This window comes from Dermochelys coriacea, chromosome 16, assembly GCF_009764565.3.
Source record: "Dermochelys coriacea isolate rDerCor1 chromosome 16, rDerCor1.pri.v4, whole genome shotgun sequence".
Classification (NCBI taxonomy): domain Eukaryota; kingdom Metazoa; phylum Chordata; order Testudines; family Dermochelyidae; genus Dermochelys; species Dermochelys coriacea.
The window spans coordinates 23835201-23858221 of record NC_050083.1 but is presented as its reverse complement, the minus strand read 5'-3'; the positions used below and the strand labels follow the sequence as shown (position 1 = coordinate 23858221).

The window sequence follows — 23021 nt, the reverse complement described above, 5'->3', positions numbered from 1 at the left end:
AAGATTACCAGGAAAAGGCTATAAAATAGTGATCTATCCAGTTTTAATGTGTGGCACTGTATGTTTGTAGCAACAAAGAAGAAACATGAACAAATGATCTATTTCACAGAAATGAGAATGTCGAGATGGGTTAGTGGTATAAGCAAGAAAGAACACATAAGGGATAAGCACATGAGAGATATGCTCAAAGTAATACCCATAACAAGAAAATGAGGGAGTGCAGGCTCAGATGGTTTGGTCACATAAAATGCAGTCCTAACAACTGCGCGGGTCAGAGAGTTCAACAAATTAAGAGTGAAGGAAAAAGACAGAGAGCGAGCCAAGAAGAAATGGTGGGATGTCATAAAGAAAGACATTAGCATGTGGGGTAAAGAAGGACATGGCATTGAACAGAGGAATCCTTTGGAGGGAGAGGTCTCATAGAGGGAATCCCATTCCATGGGATTAACACAAAGACAAAGAAGAATTTATTTAGTTAATTCACAAAATTCCCTCTGGCAACTCCGAGGAGGAGGATGGGACAGAGTCCCTGGCCTCTCACTTCTCACACCCACCTCCCACCAAAACTGACACAGTGTTGTAGAATCATAGCACTGTAGGACTGGAAGGTATCTCAGTAGCTCTTCTAGTCCTGTCCCCTGCACTCTTGGAAAGACTAAAAATATTATGGAGACCATCCCTGAGAGGTGTTTGTCTAACCTGCTCTTAAAAATTTCCACAACCTCCCTAGGCAATTTATTCCGGTTCTTAACCAGCCTGACAGTTAGGAAGTTTTTCCTAATGTCCAACCTAAACGGCCCTTGCTGTAATTTAAGCCCTCCTGTCCTATTCTCAGCGGGTAAAGAGAACAACTTTTCTCCCTCCTCCTTGTAACTACCTCTTATGTATGGTCCAGTACTGGATCAATGCAGCAATAAAATACTCTGTAGACATGCTAGATGCCCAGTGAAGATGACTCTGGGCATCAGCCCCATTGCACAGTCACCAGCTGGTTGTGCATATTCATAAACTCTGGGGCATATTTATGAGCCACTAGCTGTGTCTATGGGTCCCCAGGTTCCGCCCTTGAGGCGGGGCATCCTGGAACAGTCCATTGCGCTCCAAGCGTGGGGGGTGTCCCTGAGGCTCACAATCACAAAAGAGGCTTTTTGGTGTCTCTCATGGGGTGATCCTGCGGCCCTGTGGCATACAGGGTGCCTCTTGAGTCCCCGCATGGCCCACGCTTGGCTGGCGCATAAGCAGGTTGTGGGGGCAGGGCGGGCTGGTCTTTCTCTTCCCCCTGTCCCCAGATCCCAGGTGGTGCCTCCCCGCCACGCCTGCGGACTACATGTCCCGGCATGCCGCGGGGCAGTGCGTGCTGGGGGTGGGGCTCCACCGCCGGGCTCCCCAGTCGGCGCTGCCTGCGGCTGCCGGGCTGGCTGACAGGAGCGCCCCGGAGGGAGCGATGGGGGAGCGCGGCCGCCGGGGCCCCTGAGACCCCGCCGCGCCCCAGCCCCGGCCTCCGCCATGGAGCTGGAGCCGCCCGGCGAGCACCCGGAGCCGCGCGCCGCCGCCGGGGGCAAGGGGTCGCCCCGCAACGGTAGGTGTCGCCGAGCCCCCCTGCCGGGGTCCCGGGGCTGCCGCTCTGCGGCGCCCGGCCAGGGGCGGGTGGGCCGGGCCGGGCCGCGAGCGGGGCCCGCGGGGCGGGCAAGGGCTGGGGCCCGCGGGGGGGGGCAGGTTCTGGCTCCGCGGCCTTTGTTGGGGGGGGGGGCGGGGGTTGAACTTTTGAACTTGACGGGGGGGGCGGCCCGGGCTGTGTCCGCCTGGCGGGGCGCTGGGGCGGGACAAAGCCCCCCCCCCCCCCGGGAGCAGTGGCGTGGGCGAGGCGCGCGCGGGGGGTGGCCTGGCTTGGGGGGGTCCCCAGCTCCCGGTGACTTTCCCAGGTATTCAGGGGAGCGGGGGTCAGGCGCCGCCCCGCAGAGCCGGGCTCGCTGTGTCAGATCCATTCGCTTTACTCTGCCTTTGTAGCGTCATTCAGCGCTGGGGTTTAAAGAGCACTGATCATGGTGATCTGGACTCCTGACCGCATTCCCACTTCTCTTTCAATGCTTCCTTCTGCTACTTCCTCCCCTGGCCAGAACCAGCTTGAGATGTCGGTGATCAATCTCGTGTGTAAACAGTATTTGAATATTTTATAACTGTAGCGTTCAGTGGTGTTCCCTCTTGTTCAACCGTGAATCAATAAACTCTATACAAATGCAGCCTTAGATTGTTATGTGAAACCTGACAAAGGAACCTGTAGTAACAAATGCGAAAATCATGGGCTCTTTCTGCACGTGTGCTCAATTCTTGCATGGCAAAATTCCTTGTGGCTTATTTTGCAACAAGTTTCCTTTTATACAGAGGTCTATTATCGCTGTCAGGTTGTAATACAACTCAAACTGGAGTCTAACAAGAGATACTAATCTTGGTGACCTTTTTCAAGATAATTTGGTTAGGTAACTCAAATCAGTAAAGTTCAGGGGACATAGTAAGTGCTTGAGATAAAGAGAATGTGACTTGTAGAAATGTGGGTGAAGTTTACTACTTCCTTCTCTGATGAAGAAGAATGTCTAGATATTAATTCCCTCCCAAAAATAAATCAGTTGGTTTTCTGCAGCTGTTTCTAAACCATACTGAAGGGGTAGGAGTGTAATGTATATTAACTAAAAATGCATAAGAGGAAATAATTTTATAAACCCTGGAATGTTTCACAATATCACTTTGGGCAAAGCTCTCAGATTGGTTTTTATCCCTCTTGAAGGGATAAAAACAAGCATTTTTTTTTTTTTTTGTTAACCTTATCTTCCACTGTACCTCTGTATATCCTATAGCTGGCCTGGTGCAAAATTTTCTGACACTTCTGAATTTGTAGGCTGCACCAAATTGTTCTTTTGATCATGTTGGATGCCTTTTCTTCCTGGCTGTGCTGTTCATCTTTTGACTTTCAAAGCCACAGTTTTGGACATTTTTTGAGGAACGACTTGTTAGAAATATTCTAATTACATCAACTTTAAATCTGTTCAGTTTAAAAAACAGTTAGAAGTAGCAGTTACCAAACCTGCATCTGAATTCCCCTACCAATTTTTGTGGTTTGCAATTAAATTCTTTTTTTTTTAAAGTATACCTTCCCTGTGTCTGTGAAGGACCCACAAAAATAAGAGAAGCTGACTATACAGAGGAAACAGTTGATACTAACCAGATACAGAATGCAGTAAAATGCATAAAGAAAATAATTAAAAAAAAAGAGATTTCTCTGATTTTAGTAATGTAATGTAGGTGTTATAAATAACAGTAAGCTTTTAAAGTGCAGTGGGATTTTAAATAGAGTACCCCTTCTTAAAGCTGCTAAAAACAAATCTTCCTCTTAAGGAAATATTGGATTGTGTCAAATACACATTACATCTTTTAATACTTTCCCTTTTCTCTAAATTAGAGTTAACTTTTCGGTTCTGTTTTGGGAAATGTCTATTGCTGTATGTGTGCATCCTCAGTAGCACAACAGTGTTCAAAATATTTTTGCCTTAAGCGATGCACATTTTGAATAACTTGGTTTATTACAGACCACTAAAATAGTTTAATTGTTTTATTTAAGGATCAGAATTGCTTATTTAAGTGTATTAGTCTTCTTAACTGCAGCTACAGCTAGTGAGCTTATCATATTAGAAGTGTTTTGAATGGATATAACAATCTATTACATTTTTTCTTGCAATAAAATGTGAAATGCTGGCATAGTATTGAGACATTGCTTGACCTTCAGTCTTTCTAAATCCTACAACAGGAGTGGGAGGAGGAGGAGATTATTGACTTGTCACTTTGTAAACTGAAAAATATCAGTAAACAATATTGAAAATTATTGAGAATCTGAATTTTATTTCCTAATAAAGATTGATATCACTTAGCTTGATTAATTCCTTGAGGTACAATATTTTTATTTTCATTGCATTTTCTACGAAAACAGAATAAAGAAATTGACAATTGTTTTCAAATATTTCATACTGGGTGAAATACTAAGAATATTTAAATAGGATTGCATTATTGATGGCTTTGGCATGTTTAGAGAAATAAGCTCTTTATGTAGTTTGTTACTGTGGTAACCTATAAAAACTTGCATCATTTAATTAACATTTTTCATGAGTAAAGCCTTGTTAGCATATGGATGTGCAGTTGTATAACTTGAGTTAAGCAATTAAAGTTACAACTCTTTAAAGAGTATTTTGCATATTTCAGAACTTAAGACAGATGGTGGGTTTTTTCTTACTATTTAGAGAACATGTTCATTGTAAAACTGAGTGGAGAAACATAGGTAAAATTCACTTATCTTAGCAACTTGTTTAAGTGCCAGAACGTGAACTGTATAAGAGAACTTAACAGCCATACAGGGCTTTGACCAGTACCTTTATGATTACAATTGATTATTTTAGAAAATTGGTTTAAGACATTATATTGTGGCATGCATACCTTCTGAACTAATTTAAAAAAAAAAGGCTGTTGAAAAACCATTCTAAAAACCATTTTTAAAAGATTATTTCAGCTAGCATTGTTTGCCCCTCAGTGAAGACAGTGTATATAATATAGTTAAAACAGTTTGTGAAAACCATTGTCCTGCCTGTACTAATGACAAAATGTGCTAGCTGAAATTGATTTTAAAACTGTTAGTGTTCAGAAACCATTTAAAAAACAATCTATTGTAGTGTGGATAAGATCTTGAAAGACCTTTACTTTTTGATTATAGTTCTAAAACAGATGTATTTATATATTAGAAAACTGTCAAATTTTGAATAAAAGGAATTCAAGGAATTTGTTGACAAACAGATAAATAAACTTATTTGAAGGAAGCTTAGAGTGGGGAGAAAGGAGACTAGTGAATGTGTTTGCAGGATTGTCAATGACTATTTTTTAGTTCCATAGCTTTCCTGGAAACTTCATTACATATACACCAAGACATTCTTTCTGCAAATTCTCAGCTATTGACTATTCTGCATCTGAGAGAAAGCATTCAATAAACAAAGACAAATTTGTTGAGATGTAAAGATCTTAATTTACTTGCTCTACAACTTTTCTTTGAAGTTTTAAAAAAATGAAGGTGGTGAGTTGTACAGTGGCAATGCTATCTTCAATGTCTCTGAATAAACAAAAGTTACTATGTTGTTTTAAACAGATCAGATTTTCTTTTTGAATGTGGGTGGCTCTCTTTTGAGAAAGCAGACCCAATAACAGAATACTGGAGTGAAAGCTGGGAATGGTATGAGAAACATAAGTTATTACTAGTCATTAGAAAATATTTAATGCTCATAATTTGATTTGAGGTTATAAAAATGGACAGTATTTCCCTGAGCAATTAAGTTGAACTTCCTGATTTTTTTTTTGTTTAATACAGTAATCCAGAAAATGATTATTAGGTGTCTTCTATGAATGAATATACCAATAAATGAAGGCAGCAGTGTACATTCAGCCAAGGTACAATGCCAGCAATATCTGAAATTGCAACTGTATAGTTTGAAAAACCCTTGTATTGCTGATATCCTATGAAGTGCTCCGAAGGTGATGAGACAATGAGAGAAAACTTTCAGTTACAATGCTTTCTTAATGATAGGGAAGTAACTTAATCTTCAAAATGCATTTATGGATTATTTTAAAATGATATTGTGTGGATGCACAATGTAAATTTCTAAATTGTTGTTAAATGCCTTAACCACATGAGTGTTTGTCATCCTGACGTAAACCAGAAACTCCTTTATAACAGCATTCTCCAAGAATGTGAACAGAGTTTATTCTGTTGATAAACTGATTATTTAAATAAAGCCTTTAGCAGTGTAATCTGGTAATTCTAATTAACGGGCATTTACATAAAAGCCTGGCTCAGGGTTTCATCAGATGGTTGCTGGTGAGCCAAAATGCATTCTTTTCCTCCAGCTGTATTGAACTAGCCTTTTGATCCTTCTTTTGAGCCCTTAAGCTATAGTGGTTATCACTTCAGAAAGTTAATTGAGGAGAGAAATTAGTTTGGGGGGGGGGAGGACCCTGTCAGGTTGGTCTTCAGTGTTAATATTTTCAGGTATCCAAATGGAAGAGTTTCAGAGGGTTCTAATGAAGAAATGACTACCAGTGATGCCTTTACAAGAAACATGTGCTGCTGACTGGTTAGGTAGAATCAAGAGCTTTGATTTCCCCTACTCTATAAATAAGTACCATGCCTTGCTTGATATGAAAACAATATTTGGTTGACATTAGAACTGACTTGGAAATAAGCTTAAATTTCAGAATCTCCAAAAAGTTAGGCTGGGATTAGAAGAAGTGAATGCCCTAGTTCTGTTGAAATTCAATGGACTCTAAACACCCAAGTCCCTTAGACACCTTTGAAAATCAACTATTTTATTTCTGTAGAAATGGTGAACTGATAGTTGCTTAAGTGATACGTTTCTAGTTAATGCTTTGTATCAATTATCATTTTGTAGTGAGATGGGCACCTTAGGTTGGCTATTTAGACCCTTTTCCTCCTTAAGCATGCTGAAAAACAGATCAATTTTCTTATGTCAGATGAGGATGAGTTGCTGTGGTGCCCTCTTCTTGGTAAGCTTATTTTGTAGAGTGTACATGGAGTATTTTAAAATATCTTGTAACTATATCCTGGAATTGCCCAGCCCTTGGGACCAAATCACAGCCAACTCTCCTGTTACATTGAATCACCGAAGCTGTTCAAGCAGAAACCGCAGATGGCAGTAGTAGTATATATTTCTGTCTTAGAGACTGAGATTGTATTCAGGTTAGTGTGAGACATTCGTTATGCACTGTTGATTGATCAGCTGGCAGGTGCAATATCTCCAAAACTGAAAAAATGCTCAGCATTGTGGGTTTTTTTTAATTGTGGACATTTTTGCTAAGTCCCATTGAATTTACATTTAGTGTTTCAAGTGACAGTTTCCTGAGTTCACAACTTTATTGTAATTCTTCTGTGTGTGTGCGTGCGTGCGTTTTTTTTTTTTAAAAGCTGCCACTCCTGGAGCTAAGTGATTACATGAGGCTCTAAACTTTCTTTAAAAAAAATAATAAGAATAAAAAATTTCTAACCTTCATGGTGCAGTGAGTTGAATACATGACTAGAGTTTCCCCATAAATGTTCATGAACCAAAACTTTATTTTCTAAAAATCTCTTGTTTAAGCCAATCTTGTGATTGGGGGTAGGGGCTGATTCATGATTTTTTTAAAATATTTTGGGTTGGCAGTAGTGAGTAACAGTCTTACTAATTTTGTTGTCCAAAATTGCATCTTCACATTTGAATTTGTTAGTTGGTTGACTTGAATAATATTGCAGAAAGTTAAAAGTAGTTAAAAGCATTAAATGCATAGCCTAATTCTCTGAAATGCATGAGTTAGAGAGAGCTTCCAAGTAGGGACTCGTTTTGTCCGTGGGTAGCTTCATTTGATGTAGTATCGAATGACTTCTACAAAAAGTAATGCAGTATCCTTGATTTTTAGATCACTACACTTCTTACAGATAAATTAACTCCAGTTTTTGTGCATTACTGATTTGCAACAGAACATCATTTTGTTTGCTGAAAATAAGGATATTTTTTCATTTACAGGGCTAAGGAATTGGGTGCAAATGTAGACTGAGAATAACCCCCCTTTGGTTCCTGAATCCTTAATTTACTGCTAGGGCTTGATCTTGCAAACTCAGTACTTATTATATCTTATTCAGCTGGTATTGCTGCAGGCTGAATTGGGGCTATTTATATAACTAAGTTTGCAGGCTCTGTACATTGATTACATAAATTAAAACTAGAGCTGTTGATTGATCGCAGTTAACTCTCACAATTAACTCAAAAAATGGTGATTGACTAATCGCACTGTTAAACAATAGAATACCAGTTTTAAATTTATTAAATATTTTGGATGGTTTTTTACATTTTCATATACATTGTATTGTGTTGTAGTTGAAATCAAAGTATATATTTTTGATTACAAATATTTGCACTGTAAAAATGATAAAAGAAATAGTATTTTTCAATTCACCTCACACAAGTACTGTAGTACTATATCTGTTGTGAAAGCGCAATTTACGAATGTGGATTTATTTTTGTTACATAACTGCACTCAAAAACAAAACGCATGTAAAACTTCAGAGCCTACAAGTCCACTCAGTCCTACTTCTTGTTCAGCCAATCGCTCAGACAAATAAGCTTGCTTACATTTACCGGAGATAAAGCTGCCCTCTTCTTATTTACAGTGTCACCAGAAAGTGAGAACAGGCATTTGCATGGCACTTTTGAAGCCAGCATTGCAAGGTATTTACATGCCAGTTATGCTAAACATTCATGTGCCCCTTCATGCTTTGGCCACCATTCCAGAGAACATACTTCCATGCTGATGATGATTGTTTAAAAAATAATAGGTTGATTAAATTTGTGACTGAACTTCTTGGGGGAGAATTGTATGTCTCCTGCTCCGTTTTACCCACATTCTGCCCTATATTTCATGTTAGAGCATTCTTGGATGAAGAAAAGGAGTACTTGTGGCACCTTAGAGACTAACAAATTTATTAGAGCATAAGCTTTCGTGAGCTACAGCTCACTTCATCGGATGCATTTGGTGGAAAAAACAGAGGAGAGATTTATATACACACACCTTCTTACACATTCTTGGATGATGACCCGACACATGTTGTTCATTTTAAGAATACTTTCACTGCATATTTCACAAAACTCACAGAAGGCACCAATGTGAGATTTCTAAAGATAGCTACAGCATTCGACTGAAGGTTTAAGAATCTGAAATGCCTTCTAAAATCTGAGTGGGATGAGGTATGGAGGAGCATTCTTTCAGATGTCTTAAAACAGCAACACTCTGATGCGGAAACTACAGAACCTGAACCACCACAAAAAAAAAAAAAATCAGCCTTCAGCTGGTGCCATCTGATTCAAATAATGAAAATGAACATGGGTCTGTCTGCACTGCTTTGGATTGTTATCGGGCAGAACCCGTAATCAGCGTGGGCGCATGTCCCTTGGAATGGTGGTTGAAGTATGGAGAGACATATGAATCTTTAGCACATCTGGCATGTAAATATCTTGCAACTCTGGCTATAACAGTGCCATGAGAGTGCCTGTTTTCGCTTCCAGGTGACCTCGTGAACAAGAAGTGGGCAGCATTATCTCCTGCAAATGTAAACAAACTTGTTTGTCTGAGTGATTGGCTGAACAAGAAGTAGGACTGAGTGGACTAGCATTTATAAGTTCAACTTTTATGATACAGAGATTGCACTACAGTACTTGTATTAGGTGAACTGAAAAATACTGTTTTGTTACAGTGAAAATACTTGTAATCAAAAATGTAAAGCAAGCATTATGCACTTTGTATACTATTGTAATTGAAATCAATAAATTTGGAAATGTAGAAAACATCCTGTTGTTCAACAGTTACTCTCAATTGAGATTAATTTTTTTAATTGCTTGAGAGCCCTAATTGAAACACACATGAATTTTTATTTTAAAATAAGCCTTCTATTATCAAAATGTATACTTTATCTAATTCAGTCATTATATGAATCCTTATTTCCTCCTTGAAATATTAAACCAAGCCCCCAATCATTTGCAGCTCTTAGAAATACAGTGGTGACTTCCAGAAATGTGGAAGTGTTAACTCCAGGGTCCAGGTTGATTTCAAGTTGAGTAATAGGATTCTGTCTCCCTGAATTGTTGAATCAGTTGGATAATATACTTTTCAGTAGTTAACTTAAGAAATTATGTAGTATTGCTGTCAGATGTTCCAAGGGCTTTTGTGTTGCACTTCAGAAGCCATTGTATTTTGGTGCTGTGAGACTTTGTAAATCTGTAAAAATGCTAAAAAATTAAGTTTTGGAATGTTTCCCCCTTACAATTTACACATTTATCAATCGTTTTAGCTTAAATTATATTTGCTAAATAATCAGGCAGGTTGTACTAAAGGTAACTATTTCCTTTACTAGATTAATCTTGATTTACTGGCTGACCCCTTAGCCATCCTGCTTCCCTTTCACAAGTTAAAATTGGAAGCGACTCTCAAGAGGTGTGAATGGCAATTCTCAGGCCTAAGATTCTTAGCAAAGATAAAGAGATGGGTCAGCTAGCAGAAGCTATACTCCAAGTTACCCTCTGTACTCTGAAACATGACAAAAAGAGTAGCAGCTGTGTTAGTCTGTATTCACAAAAAAGAAAAGGAGTACTTCTGGCACCTTAGAGACAGACAAATTTATTTGAGCATAAGCTTTCGTGAACTACAGCTCACTTCATCAGATGTCATGTCATCCAAATACCAGAAGCAGTTTAGTCTTCACAGTAGAAAGGGTGGTTGCACAGGTTTGGGCTGGAGAAGTCTGACTTTTGAGTAACAAAATAACTAAAAGATACTTATGACCTGTTCCTCATTTTTAACTGCATATTTGGGTGAGAACAGTTGAATCTGTGTTTTTGTTGTTGGAGTTTAACTGAGAACAAATTTAAATGTGCAACACTTCTTAATTACATATTCCTCTGCCCCAGTGTTGAACAGTGTTAAATGTCATAGATGCCCTGGGTTAAAGGCCATCTATGATGGTTAACACTGTTCAATTCCCTGCCACAGAAAACCTCATTATGTACTTCAAATGTGATAATTCTCAGTTGTAACAACACCTGTTCACACAAAGGATAGAGTTACAATTGGGGAAAAATGAGCCTTTGAAAATCAAGCAAACTTTCTATATTAAATATATATATTTTCATTCTAACTTTAGGAGAAAATGTTAGCTTTTGTTTTACATTAGGTAGTGAATATATTTCCATCCTGTCTTTCTCTCATAGTGGATGTACCTTAATTTTCACATATAATGTAGAAAATTAGTATTTTTAATAACTCCTCATTATGACTTTAGTTATAAAATATTATTTTTCAGTGAAAGTAATATAAAACTTGCAGACTGCACTGAAAATACATTAGTTTACCATTTCTGAGAATAAATTTTTGTAGTCAGAATAAGGTGTTAAGTACAAGTAATGCATCCGATGAAGTGAGCTGTAGCTCACGAAAGCTTATGCTCTAATAAATTTGTTAGTCTCTAAGGTGCCACAAGTACTCCTTTTCTAAGTACAAGTCAATTACTCTGCTGTTAAGGACTTAGTTTGTTCTATACAATAGTTGCTAAGTAGAAGTCCATTCCACAGTAAAGTAGCTAACTGATCTAATGTTACCTAATCTAAACAATCAACAGTTACAAGATCAGTCTAAAACTCTGGTATGTGGTGAAAAGGCAACAGTTGCTTAACCAAAGTTTGCTTATAGAGTCCCTGGCATCAGTATTAATGTTTGAGTTCCTTTTATAGATCATCAGAATAGTGCCTTTTTGTGTATGTGTGTATATACTTTCTGAGAATAGGCTAATTACCAAAAATCACCTGGATCTTTGGTGTTCAGATTCTCGTTCAGGTATAAAGAGAAGAACCAAGTTTTATTTTTGCTTGTTACTGTTTTTTTTCCTTTTTCTGAGGTAGGGGGAGGGCACTTTTTTTTCTCTTCTGTATGTCATCACCAGGCCATAAGGGAAAATTCAAGCTTTAACACTCCTGTCTCTGACAGAACAGGTAGCACTGATGGAAATCCTTAGTACTCTAATGCCAGGGTTCTTAACCTTTTTCTTTTGAGGCATGTCCTCCCCTCCTGCCCCCCAACATGCTATTAAAAACTCCATGGTCCACCTGTGCCACAATAACTGATTTCTTGCATATAAAAAACCGGGCCAGTGTTCGGGGGTAGGACACAGGACAGTTACCTGACCCCGCATGGCATAGGGGCCCACACAAGGCTACATTGCTCAGGCTTTGGCTTCAGTCCCCGGTGGCAGGGCTCAGGGCCATGGACTTCAGTCCCATGCAGTGGGGCCTCATCTTTCTACACTGGGCCCCAGTGAGTCTAATGCTGGTCCTGCTTGGTGGACCCCCAGAAACATGCTCACAGCCCCCCAAGGGGACCTGGATTCATAGTTGAGAACCACTGACCTAAGGTGTAAATATAATAATGCTTTAGTCTTCTCTACACAGACAGCAACTAAGACCTAGAAACAGCGACGAACAATTCTTCCCCGTCTTGAGGATGAACTAGTTGACCTAGGTATCAGATGGTAGAGACCTATGATTGTTTCTATATGTAAAGCTCCCATTTATTGAAAGACTAATTTTACCTATTTTCCTAAAGTCAGTTTTTCCGCTTTTGGACAAGAAGCGGTTGAAACTTTCCTGGGATCCCTTGAAAGTTAATATTATGTGATAAAAAGAAAAGGAGTACTTGTGGCACCTTAGAGACTAACAAATTTATTTGAGCATAAGCTTTCATGAGAAGCTTATGCTCAAATAAATTTGTTAGTCTCTAAGGTGCCACAAGTACTCCTTTTTTTCTTTTTGCGGATACAGACTAACACGGCTGCTACTCTGAAACCTGTTATGTGATAGCAGCATAATACTTAGAGGCTTTGATATTCATTTAAACAGGGACCTTTCCGTGAAAGAGTTTGGGGCGTGAGTGAGCTGATGTCTGTAGCAAATTCACAAAACTCTTTGACAGGCCTATGCTGATGATACTGATTCTGTATATAAACAAGGAAGTCCTCTCACAGAGGAACAGTATAGTAACTCCTTTGCCCTTAGGAACGCAGAACTAATTCAGTGCTTATCAAATGGAAAATAACCTCTGCAACAAAGGGAATGTTACTTTGGAGTCTACTTCACAATAAATGTTTAATGTGTGTGTAATTTAAATAGTCCTATAAAACACCAGTGGCCAACATCATGACAGTGTTCCATAGAGCTGGGGGAAAAAAAACAGGGCGGTAAATTAGGAGACTACTTTTTTTCCAAAACTGGTATATTGTAAAACTTGGGTGAACTATTGGGAAGCTAGTAAAGAGAATCAGCATAAAGTCTCTTGTGCTGTTTTGGTTTTTTATAAAGAACATGCATTTTTCATAAAATGAGATGTTTTGAAATTAAGCACAAATGTTAAATTGCAATCTGGGGTTGAAATTATTGGACTTTGCCCTGCAGTTATAGTTTGAGCACTGAATGTAATCTCAGCCCTGTATCTGTACACATGGAGATGTGGCTGCCACTTTAAGGATCTTTGTAATCACACTTTGTACCTCACTGTTGCTTGATTTATGAAGTTTTAAGTCCATTTTCATCTTCTTACTTATCTGGTATCTACCATATTAGTTTGTCACCATCTTTGGCTTGGTTTTAGGATTCTCTGCTCATTTTGATTTGTGCAGAGGCTTTATATGTTTAGTTCTCCATAGCCTAAGGAGATGATAACATTTAAGATTTCAAATGCACAGCTTGTAAAATCAAAACTCTGCATGTATTAAAGAAAACTGCTTAACAGAAAAAACTTTAAGGTCTGTTAGCTGGCAAGTAAAAGGGAAAACCCAGCAGGAAGAGGGGGCCCATATCTTGAAATATTCATCAATCATTTTCCTGGCACCAGGAAACTAATCAGCCTTTTAGTGGGTAGAACATGATCAATCACATAATGTGGGAAATTACAGTAATTTGCCCTACCCAAAATGATGTTGTCATGCTGATAGTGAGTCAGAAAGGTAGCCGTTTTGGTGCTTATTGAGAATTGAAGACTTGCATATAGCTCTTGGTGTAAAGGATTTTTAATGAATAAAATTTAGCATTCCATATATGAAACCTGTGTTAAGAACTCTGACATCTTTAGAACAGGGTTTAGTCTGATCCAGAGTTTATTCTCTCTGTAGCTCTCTGTTGTAGATATGATATATTTGCATTTTCCTGCAATATAAAATGTTTGGATTTTTTTGGTTTTGTTTTTCTCCCTTGTGATGTGTATGGGTCCCCCTGTCCCCCCCAATCTAACTTTCAATATACATGTGCCTTTTTTGCATAAGAAAATGGAGGATTCTACTCCTGTTTCAACCCCATGCAGTGGGGGTTCTTATGATTTATGAATAATTATTTATAGCTCAATATATATTGGTAACAATAGGGCAGAATTGCACCCCCTGACACTTGTATCCTCTTGTTTATAGCTAGAATATAGTCTATAAAAACTTGATTTTTTTTAAAAAAAAATTTGTATCTAGGATGCACAACTAGAACTAGTCAGTCACTGTCAATATGTGCAGTATGTTATATTGTGCAAGATATTGCTACAACCAGGTAAGAGGTTATTGAAAAAGAGTTCAGATAAGATACTACAAGTTTTAATGAGCGAGTGGCTTCTAATTTTATTCTCCTACACAAATGTCTACAATAAAAACTGACAAGAATGTGACACTGGTATTTACTACTAGAAATAACTGCCTAGTCAATTACTGGAATTCATTGGCTGGAAAAATTAGTTCCTGGGGTCTCTGCATGGAGTGGTGTTCAGTGAGGTTTGTTTGCAAGGAAACTTTGAGGATACTGGGCCTAATTCAGACATGTTTATGGAGTTACAGCTGTTCATGCTGGGTCTGAATTTGGCCCAGTGAGTTTAAACAGTGGCAGAGAGAAGGGCTTCAGTTGATAGTTTGCTTGTAGAGATGAGGGTTTTCTTGGTCTTTAGCCTATAGTAAAGATTCAGTGGTGGTCTCTGTTTGCAGGTGTATTTAGTTTGAATATTGGTACTACACTAAGTGAACGGTTTGGCTACTCAGTTAGAATGATGTTGGTACCCTTTATTACAACTAGTTTTCCTCCCACTACATCACTCTCGGGTACTTTTTTTTTTTTTTAAAGGAAAGAATAGTAGCTACTTTGAAAGAACCTCTGGCTGGGACAGGGCACTAAATGGTCAGGAAAAATGACAGATTTTTCATCTGCTGGTGGGCAGCCTGGTGAGAACGAAATAGTCTAAGACTACATGTGTAGGTGCCTTTTGTTCCTCTTTCTTTTCCTCCCCCCCACCACTCCCACACTTGCAATAGTGGCCAGCAGAGCCTTACCTCCAGCTGGGAAAGCAGAACACATGGGGCTGCTCTGAGGTTGCTCTTTCTCCCTCTGTGTAGTGTCAAATGGATGGTAAGGATGAGATTTTTGGTCTGACAGCCTGGAAAACAGAAGACCTCAAGCTGAATTCTGACTCAAGCTTCTCTATTGGCAGATAACTACTGCTGCTACTGAGCTTGCAAAAAGCACTGTGCAAAAGATAAGCATAGTTTTCCTTTTTTGGCAACTGAAGTAGGACATTAAATGCATTAAATACAATATGCTGGGTTCACTTCTGTTTGCTACCTTAAAACACCCAAGGGGCATAATCATAGTAGAAAATACTCCATATTAGTTGGGGAGGAATGTATTTTTGTAATAAAGACATGTTAGAAGCTCTCACAGGGTATTTTAATAAAGTTCTGTTTAGAAAAAGTCTTATGTTAGCAATGCACAATTGTAAGAGGAAAGCTTAATTAAAAAAAATACAGGATGTTAATAGACTACATTCCAGAACTCTAGCAGGTCTTCAGACCGCAGTCTAAGACTATGTTTTACACATGTACATGTGTCTAGTCAATAATACTAAACTAGTATGTCTCACATGTAATTGACAATATTTTAGTCAAATATGTAAAAGGAACGAGTTAAAAGCTGTAACTTTTGTTTCCTATTAAAAATGACTGTCCTTGAATGTTGCCAGTGTACATGTTAAACATATTTAAGTGAGTAAGCCAGCTGTTTTTTCTTTCAAAATACTGAGCGCAAAATCCCAAATCCTAGTTAGTAATTAGAAGCCTTGAAATGACCTTGAATCCAACCAAACTACAAAAGCTGACTTGAAGTAAATTTATGGTTTTTGTTCATTGCAGAAGAGGTTAGGGAGAAGGATGTACAACACTGTTTGCTAAAATATTAAATGGTAGCCTTGGGTGAACACTGAAGATGAGAAATAATTAATAAGAAATGCCATTAAAGCACAAAAGAGCAGCACAGAATGATTGCAAACCATTTCTTTTAAAATGACTGGAAAAGTAGAATAGTTTGTGTGGAATTCAGAACCAAAGGTTGTAAAATTGCTTGTTCCAGTCTTGCCTGACGGGAAGTAAATTCCCTTTTAAAAACTTATTACTCATTTTTAAGTGCAAGTTTGCATTCATGGAGGGACCAGTCAGTTTTAATAGCTCTCTATTTAAAAAGTCTAACTCCCTTTTTTTTTCTAGGCAACAAAATTACTGTGATAGTTAGGAATATTTCAATAGCATTTGTATGTATAAAAACTGCAAGGGCTTGTTTAACCTTGAAATGCTATAGTGTCACAGTTGCATTGCTTCAGTGTAAATACTACCTTCCCTGAAGGGAGGGGTTCTCCTGTCATGTAAGTAATTCACCTCCCCAAGAGGCAGTAGCTAGGTCTTCTATCAACCTAGTGCTGTCTTGGCTGTGGGCTAGGTCGGCTTAACTACACCACTCAAGGGTCTGAATTTTTCACACCCTTGAGCGACGGAGATAAGATGACTTAATTTTCTAGCATAGACAGTGTTCCTAGACTTGATCTGTTCTGAAAATAAACTGTCCCAGTTCTGTGGCTTTCTTCTATACTTTGGAATGTTTATTTGCTGAAACTGTTTTCCCCTTCCCTCCCCCGGCCTCCGGTTTAAAATCACTTCTGTTTCATACTAAAGGAAGCAAATAGGTAAAGAGCATTACTTCTGTTAATGTTCATATTGGATCGCACACTTCATTGTTTAGGTTGAGCCTTGAACTATTATCTTATTGATGATTAGGAGTCTCTTGAAATTGTCTCTGTAAGAACTAGGCTCATCTGTCAATAGAGGAGATAACCCTTGTCCCACTGCATCATAAAGATGATAAATTGCTGAAGGATGAGCTACAAAGCACATAGTGTAATACATGTATATGTTAAATACATATATGGCTAGATTAGCTGTTAAAATGGATTTTAAGTATACAGAATAAGAATATTCTTGGCATATGTGCGCATATAGGAACACTAGTTCTAACAAAAAGAAAAGGAGTACTTGTGGCACCTTAAATGCATCCGCTGAAGTGAGCTGTAGCTCACGAAAGCTTATGGTCTAATAAATTTGTTAGTCTCTAAGGTACCACAAGTACTCCTTTTCTTTTTGCGAATACAGACTAACACGGCTGCTACTCTGAAACTAGTTCTAACTGCATTCTCATGACACATTATTCAATTATGAAATGATGGACAGGAACTAGACAATTCAACTTGTATTTCAAGATTAATTAACTGTGGAAATGAATCTTTTTGAAAACAAAAATAGTTGGCTGGGCATTACCTAGTGTCCTGGCTAGCATTTCCCTTCAATAAAACTCTAGGGAAGATTTTCAAAATTGCATAAGGGATTTTGGAGCACAAGTTCAAATCCCACAATTAAGTGGGACTTGTGCTTGGAAATCCCTTAGGTATGTATTGCAAATCTTTCCTCTAATATATGTATGTTAGTGATTGAGCATGCAATTTTTCTTGCTTTTACCTGCATTCCATATGTAGTTAGCAAACTCTTGCTTTATTATTTGGAATAATTTGAGACAGTAAGGAGCAATATGTCAGTCCTTTCTCTTCCATCAACCTAATGGCATGTTAACACTCAGTCTAAAAAAAAAATATTAGTTTTTTTTCTCCTGATCTTTATTTTTGCAATTTGAGCATATAATTGGTCATAGCAAAGGCCACCAAGTAAGCAGCAGTCTGGTTAACTTTTTTGCTGTTTCCTATATTGCAGAATGATATAGTTAGGTTTAGTAACTTGACTGTTTTATGTTTTAAAGGTCCCAATTTTTAGAGTTGCTAGCTTTTAAAATAGGGGAGACTCCATTTTTGATGGTGCTGTGAAGAGTCAAGCATCTTAGGCCTTGTCTATGTTACAAATTTACTTTGGTATAGCTACACCACTGGCAAACATAGCTATACTGACCTACCCCCACTGTAACTTCTGTCAACCTAGCTGCCATCTGTTGAGGAGGTATGTTACCTACACTGATGGGAGAAGCCTGCCAATGGGCAGAGATGGTGTCTATACTGAAGCACTATAGTGGCACAACTGCAGCGGTGCAGCTGTGCCAGTGCAGCGTTTTAAGTGTAGACCTATTCTAACGCTTGTAATCATGAGCTGTCCATTATGTCCAAAGTCTGAATTATTTTCTCTGCTTGATAAGCTGTGCTTCGTGTCCTATGTGACTTTTGCTGCAAGACATGGTTTCCGGTCAGGGCTGTCCGTACCCATAAGCAAAGTATGCAGCTGTGTAGGGCACCAGGAAATTTTGGGGAACCGACTTTCCTGGTGCCTAATGCAGCTGTGTGCTGCCACAGCCCCCAGTCCCACTCCACCCCTGCTCTGCCCATCCCCACCCGCACAACTTTTGTTATTCATACATTCATGTTATTCATAACTTTTGTTGTTTGAGGACTGCAGCAGGGGTTGGGCCTGCACTCACTGGTGGCGGGAAGTGCAGTGACCTGGCTCCAGCCGCACCACTGGTGAGTGCTGAGATGCGGTTCCCTGCTGCTCCCCAAGCCAGCTCCCCCTCCCCCCCCCCGCGGAGGCCTGGGGCCAGCTTCCCCCCCTCCCCCCCCCGCGGAGGCCTGCTTAAGGCCCCAGAATGGCTAGGGACGGCCCTGTTGAAGAGAAACTCGGTTCATTTCCAACTCATGTTTCAGCTAGTAGACCTGATGCCTACAACTGAGTTCTAGTTGCAGAGAACAGCCTAACTGGTTAAATCCATGCTAGCGAATGACTACAGGTTGTTAAATACAACACAACATGCCGTGCAAAGGTGAGTTTGAAGGGATTTTCTTTTTATGCTGGCTTTCTTGGTTTTGTTACGGAGTGTATTGGACTTAATTCCTTGTGGTCAGTTTGCGAAGTAGCAGCAGGTCTGAAGGATGCTACTTGCCTGGTTCTTCTGTCTACAAAGCAAGTAATCAAGTTTGCTGAATAAATTGGCTCAGAAGAGAAAGCAGGAAGGTAAAGGAACTGTCCTTATTGTTGAGGCATTCTGTGTGTGAAATGTAGAACTGGCCCTGGATGATTAGAGGGTGGAAAAAATTAATGAAATCTAAAATATATGAATAAAGAGCTGAGGAGAATAACAGGGTTTTAACTGCATGAAATTGATGGGCTTACTTTGCTACATGGTACTTTGCATTGGTGAAGTGCTTCATAAACATTAAGATTAAATTTTTCAACCTTGGCCGCTAGGTTTGGGAGCCCAACTTGGGACACCATTGGCCTGATGAGTGGAAGTAGAGAGCACCCACAATTGTAGTTGAATAGGCACTGAGAGTGGGTGACACTGCTGAAACTCAAGCCCAAAAGGTCTCCGATTGCCCCTCCTATAAATGGAGGCATCCATGATAAAACAATCACTTCTGAAAACTTGGCTGAGATATACAGATGGAGGTCTTGGTTTTAAAAAAAGGAAAGTGAAGTTCTGAGATTAATTTTATCTAGAGTATAAATCTGTGGGTCGGCTGGGAATAAAAATTGGCAGTCTTGACTCCCAGTTTGTAGCTCGACCACTATGCAAATATTTTAAAGCAATATGTTACAGAGATGATCTCAGTCAGGTAAAACATGCAGCAGAAAGGTTAGTCTTGCCATTGAACACTAGAAAGTCATTGGTCCTGTAAATATATTGCAGAAGTTATTACTTCAGCAGATTATTAAATCATGGATCTTACTACTTCGTTACTTAATAAAACATGCCTAGTATGAGGGTTAGAGCAATGGAAGCTGATATTTGATTTTTGTTCCTGGCTTTATCGTACTCTGTGATCTTGACTAAACCGCTTAATCTCTGTGGCTCAATTTACCCAACTGTAGAATGGTGGTGATCTTCCCCACCGAAAGTGTTGAAACTCAATTAGTTTTTTTATAAACTGACTTCCCTCTATTAAGGATAAAGTTCAAGCCCTGCACCCCTATTTCAGTGCACTGAAGAGCTCTGCTGTTACTTCACTATCTTGTTTCACTTCTTCCTGTGTATCTGCTCTAACTGCTACTTTGGTTTTCTCCCACTTTACACCACCTTTCATGCACTACTTATACTGAGAACAGTTTCCCATTTCCATGAATCAAGTTCCCTCTTTTTTGTTTCTGGCAAACTACTTCCCCACTTCCTTTATGAAGTTCTAAATGCATCTGAATATTTTCTGTATTCTGTTGGTCTGTTAGTATAAACTCCTGTGGGCCAAAGACCCAATCTTTTCTACATGTTTAAGGTGCTGTGTACATTAAAAATATATATCAAGTGATTTCAGTCATTGGATGGAAGCTTCTTTTTACGCAAAGTGTTATGCAATCCAGTGCGTGGTGGACTTGTTACATGTACATCCTGTTTGTACATTTTTGTTGTTAAACAGTGCAAAAGGCACTTTTAAATTTAAATGAGTTGGAATAGTATAGTATGCTTCTAAATCCCTCATCCTCATATTACCTGGAGATAATATTTGTGCAGTTGAATCTTGAGGAGGATTAGCAGATGTTAGCAGTATGGTGGCTACATGGGGCAGCCCATCATTAATGAATACTAGTGACTTGTTCCTTGTACCTAACATTCTCTGGTGTTATCCTTTTACTCTTTAATAGTAATTGCCTCTAACTCCCTATGTTGTTGTGGCATTTGTTTTGTAGTCTCCCATCCCACCCCCAAAAGAGGTAGATAGGGGTGGGTGGGTGGGCGTGTGTATGTATTTAATGCATCAGTTTTCTTGTCTATGGCTTTTTCAGTGTTTTGACTTCTGTAGCCAGCTTGTAGAATTTTAGGACAACTAATTTAGTTTTTTTTTCTAGTCTTGCAGAAGTTCCTCCATCTAAAATTTGAATTAATGTGTATTAGAGTTGAATATTAACTTGCCAATCAACATATCTTCTGTTTGCAACACATAATAGCTGTGTTTATGTAGGAAGAATATGTTATGTGACTGAGATTTACTTTAAGTTGCAGAGCTACACTTTGCTGGGAGTCTTGAGTTAGGCTCATTGACTGATTATAAATTTTCATCTAATCCCTGGAATCATTTTCTATCAATAGCTTCACTTGCTGATCATCTCCTGTAATTTGAAACTATCCCATCCCAATCTGCTCAACTATTTATTTATTTTTTTAAAGATGCTGTTTAAGAGGGGTGGACTTCAATGTATCAAATTTTTCTTCATTTTTATGAAAAAAGGAAATTCAATAAAAAAAGGGAATAAAAATTCAGATATCAGGATTGTCTGAAATAGATAAACAAACAAACCCAATCTTTCATCCAAAGCTAGTTAGTTCTAAATATCTTGTCTACTCTTCCACTGAGTCAGAATGTAGCTGGGGTGTCAAAACAGCAAGACAGTACACTTTGTCTATTATTGACATGTATCCATCAGGGTTCTCATAGTAATACTGCTTCTTACTCTATAGAAAGGAAAGGTATGAGGTAGTATTTGATTCATACTGCCTTAATCTTTCTAGTGCAACGTCTCACTTTCTGTCCAAAAACTGAACCATGCCATTCTGCTTCCTTTTTCTTTAACTAGGACAACTTTTAACCTAATGTAATAGCCTCTTTGAGTCTCTTCACATAGAAGACCAGCATGATGTTGAAATTATACAGTTAACTTTTCTTGCAATTGGCCAATTTCAAAAAATATATTGTATTATAACTATCTTAATTGTTCTTGTTTTTATCAGTAAACTTACTAGAAAAAGCCTACCAGGTAGGCTAACACACAAATGGCAGATTAACTTTTGTACATACTTTACAAGAAACACAACGCTTCAAAGTTAAATAATACAAATCAGTGGTCAGTACAGAGTGTAAATTAAACAGTGATGTAAAGACGCAGTGAAGAAACATATGTGCCTGAATCTTCTAATATGGAAGATAGATACTTGTAAAAAGATCCCCTTAAGATTTAAAATTATTTCATGGACTGCAAGGAAAGCTCCTTTTAAAGAGTTGAATTGAGACTGCCTTCTGTGCTAATGTCCTTTGTGAGAAGCCTTTTTGTTTTAGAAATGTAGGTGAGAAGAAAAAAGCCTTGAAAAATACCTTTTGGCAAAAGTCTGTTTTTCTTTCCTTCTCTGGCTTAGAACCTCTGCAAGCCACATGGAGTTGTAAATTGCAAGGAAATAACTTGTTAGCCCTGCATTTCTGAGCCTTGGCAATAGACATGTCATTCTCTTTTAAGAAAGAGGACTGTGAAGCTGACAAGTTTGTACCTTCCACCCACAGAAGTTGGCCCAATCCAATACATTACTTGTATTTCCCCTCCCCATAGTCTCTCAATAACTTTACACAAGAACACTTCAGAGAGTTAAGATTTGTTGTTCCAGTTTTATGTTGATTGCTAAAAAGGGATTTTGGCTAATCTCATTTATTTGAGATTAGTTGGATGGTGATTTTAAATGAACTAACGTTCAATCAAACTGCATCAGAGATTCTTCTGCGAAGACAGTTCACGGTAATATGATAACATATCAAACCTACAAGTAAAGCAAAACTGTTAGATATTCTGAAGCTTGCTTTGTACACGTTCATTGAGGCTACATAGTAGTAATGCCATCATGCAGGAGCTCATTCCTAAAATACTTACCTTGATGCAGCAAACTTTACATGTTGGTCTCTACTGCATTACACTGTAGAGGGGAAAGTTGTATACAGTCCTCAGTCTGAGTAGGTAAATGATCAGCTTTCTGACTGCTCTGCTCTAGCCTAAGGAAGGAGCAGTCAATCTATCACAGTGGGGTGTTCCTTCTAGAGCACAAGAGCTATGTAACCATGCTAAGGTGAGCAACATATGAGTCTGTATGGTGGGACAAGATGCATACTCTAGCACTGTGAAAAGAGTAAAGTAGTGAATTGGAGTTGAGGTCTTCAGAGTGGATCAGACTTTGTCTAACTTGCATATTTTTATTAAAGATTGGTTTTATAAAATTCTTATGTCTGTGTGCTGAATCTGTAGTGTTATCTACAAAAGTTTGGCAAACAAAATTCATCTGCCAAAATTAGCACTCATTGAGAGAGAGGCTGTG

At 38.7% G+C, this 23021-nt stretch overlaps 1 protein-coding gene across 4 annotated transcripts in view; it reads left to right on the top strand.

Moving 5' to 3' along the window:
- Positions 1-1371: 1371 nt before the first annotated feature.
- Positions 1372-23021, top strand: part of NR6A1 (nuclear receptor subfamily 6 group A member 1) — a 197615-nt gene continuing 175965 nt past the window's right edge. For all 4 annotated transcript variants that reach the window (XM_038375034.2, XM_038375030.2, XM_038375029.2 and 1 more), the window contains exon 1: positions 1372-1579. In XM_038375034.2, the coding sequence (XP_038230962.1) occupies positions 1507-1579 (73 nt within the window). In that variant the 5' untranslated portion in view covers positions 1372-1506. The remainder of the gene's footprint in view (positions 1580-23021) is intronic.